Source organism: Lipotes vexillifer, unplaced genomic scaffold (assembly GCF_000442215.2).
Source record: "Lipotes vexillifer unplaced genomic scaffold, Lipotes_vexillifer_v1.1 scaffold951, whole genome shotgun sequence".
In the NCBI taxonomy this organism is placed as follows: domain Eukaryota; kingdom Metazoa; phylum Chordata; class Mammalia; order Artiodactyla; family Lipotidae; genus Lipotes; species Lipotes vexillifer.
The window spans coordinates 531,807-534,184 of record NW_006793664.1 but is presented as its reverse complement, the minus strand read 5'-3'; the positions used below and the strand labels follow the sequence as shown (position 1 = coordinate 534,184).

Below are 2,378 nucleotides of genomic sequence, written 5' to 3'. Positions count from 1 at the left end.
TCCCTACTGATCTATAATGCTACCTCTGTGAAATGTAATTTCCATGTGTGGATCTGTGGAACTACGTCTAGACTCTCTCTTCTGTTCCACTGGTTTATGTACATCTCCCCGAGCCAATACCACAGTGATGACTACTTACAATAAGTCTTAGAATCTGGAAGAGCAAGTACCCTTGCCTAGTTGTACTTCTGGAATATTTTGACTATTACTGCCTTTTTGCCTTTCCAAACAAATTTTAGAATCAAGAGTGTCAAGTTCCACAAAAACAAAAACAAAACAAAACAAGCTGTTGAGATCCTGAAGGACACTGTATTGAATCTATAGAACAATTTACAATATTAAATCTTATCCAAACCCTATCAGAGATTATTTTGTATCTCTCCCATTTATTTAGGTCTTCCTTTAATGCTTTAAATTTTTATAATTTTCTCCATAAAGGTAATGCACATCTTCTACTAGATGTATTCCTATGTATCTTACCATTTTGTTATGTAAATGACACCTATTTAAAAAATATCTTCCCTAGACGTTTATTACTGACATACAGAAATCCAGCTGATTTCTGTATGTTGATATTATATCCAGCAACCTTGCTGAGACTCTTTACAATTCCAATAATTTGTTGATCCCCTTGGGTTTTCTAAGCGAACAATCCTATTCGCTGTTAATAAGGGCAGTGTCTCCTAATGTTTTTAATGGTTGGTTCTATCATCAGAATTAATTTGGCTAAAATTGCATCTGTAATAGTTCACAAATTGTAACAAACACAAACGCAAGTTTATCCTTTTAAATCTTTGTGTTTTTGACAAAAGGTCAATGACAGCATGTGACTTCTAGTTTGTTCTCCAGGCTGACACAAGCTCTCAACTATTAAATGACAATGACAAGGACTTCCCTGGTGGCGCAGTGGTTAAGAAGCCACCTGCCAATGCAGGGCACACGGGTTCGAGCCTTGATCCGGGAAGGGCCCACATGCCTCGGAGCAACTAAGCCCGTGTGCCACAACTACTGAGCCTGTGCTCTAGAGCCTGCGAGCCACAACTACTGACCCCGCGTGCCGCAACTACTGAAGCCAGCGTGCCTAGAGCCCGCACTCCGCAACAGGAGAAGCCACTGCGATGAGAAACCCGTGCACCACAACGAAGAGTAGCCCCTGCTTGCTGCAACTAGAGAAAGCCCATGTGCAGCAACGAAGACCCAATGCAGCCAAAACTAAATATAAATAAATAAATTTATTAAAAATAAATAAATAAATAAATGACAATGACACATAATAAAGGCATCAGAATAACACAAATAACGAAGAAAAGGTAGGGCTGATACAATTTTACCTCTTCCAGGAGATAATATAATGCCCAGTTGCTACTCCACCTTCAACATTTCCAACAGATGGGCAACGAAGACAAAAACATTCACTGGCACTCTCTGCAGTCCGTAAGACAACTACAAGAAAGAGACTTCATAATCCTCATGTAGTGATTTCATCTATAAAAAGAGCTTTACATCCAAGTAATACAACAAAATACAATACTTTATCAATTATACATTATTTGTAGAGACTTGGAAACTAAGGCTTAGAGATGTTAAATTACTTTTTCAAGGAGACAGGTAAACAGAGCAAATAAAATGACTCACTTAAACAGAGCAAATAAAATGACTCACTTATATTTGGTCTTAAGAATACATCATGATTTTTTCCCCTCACAATATCTGCCCTTATAATCTAGTTGAGCACAAATTTGCTTGGGTTAACATTCAAACTAATTTTTATTCCCTCTAACAGCTCGAGAAATATACAAAAGCCCAAAGTACCCTGAACCAGAAAGGTAATATCACCTCTATAAACTGTTTTTAGTTGGATAATTTAGAAAACTTATCGTCTGCTTTTCTGTATTTTCCAAAGTTTCTTTGGTAAACATCTTTTCCCATTTCAAATTATAAACAACAGTAAACATCAATTAAAAATTATAAAAAACAATCTATAAAAAATCCAAATATGAAAAAACACTTTATCTTCAATTACATTTTTCAGTCACTTTCTTACAGTATCAAGAATCTGATTTTTTAAAAAATAAGGTATACTCAAGCAAATTGTAAATGATGCTAATTCTAACTTAATTCTAAATGTACCTGCTTTTTGTGAGTGTAAGTCTCAAATTCCCTTCCTTAGCAAAAAGCTAGCTCTTACACCACCAGCCTACACACGCACACACACTACTGTCTTCTGCTAGTTAAAGGGGATGATCCACATTCTCACCGTTGTCCACCTGGGACTCCAGCTGGTCCACGGGCGTCATGGAAGGAGCAAGCTGCAGCTCACTGGAGACGATGGTGAGGGCCCAGGGCGAGGCACTCAACAGGTCCGTCATCAGCAGGGA

General features: G+C 37.8%; 1 protein-coding gene across 1 annotated transcript in view; it reads right to left on the bottom strand.

Annotated features, from left to right (window-relative positions):
* Nucleotides 1-2,378, bottom strand: part of TRAPPC11 (trafficking protein particle complex subunit 11) — a 41,049-nt gene that overhangs the window by 10,882 nt on the left and 27,789 nt on the right. The window contains exons 26-27 of the mRNA XM_007466514.1: nucleotides 2,258-2,376; nucleotides 1,332-1,443 (exon numbers count right to left, since the gene is read on the bottom strand). Coding sequence (XP_007466576.1) covers nucleotides 1,332-1,443; nucleotides 2,258-2,376 — 231 coding nt within the window. The remainder of the gene's footprint in view (nucleotides 1-1,331; nucleotides 1,444-2,257; nucleotides 2,377-2,378) is intronic.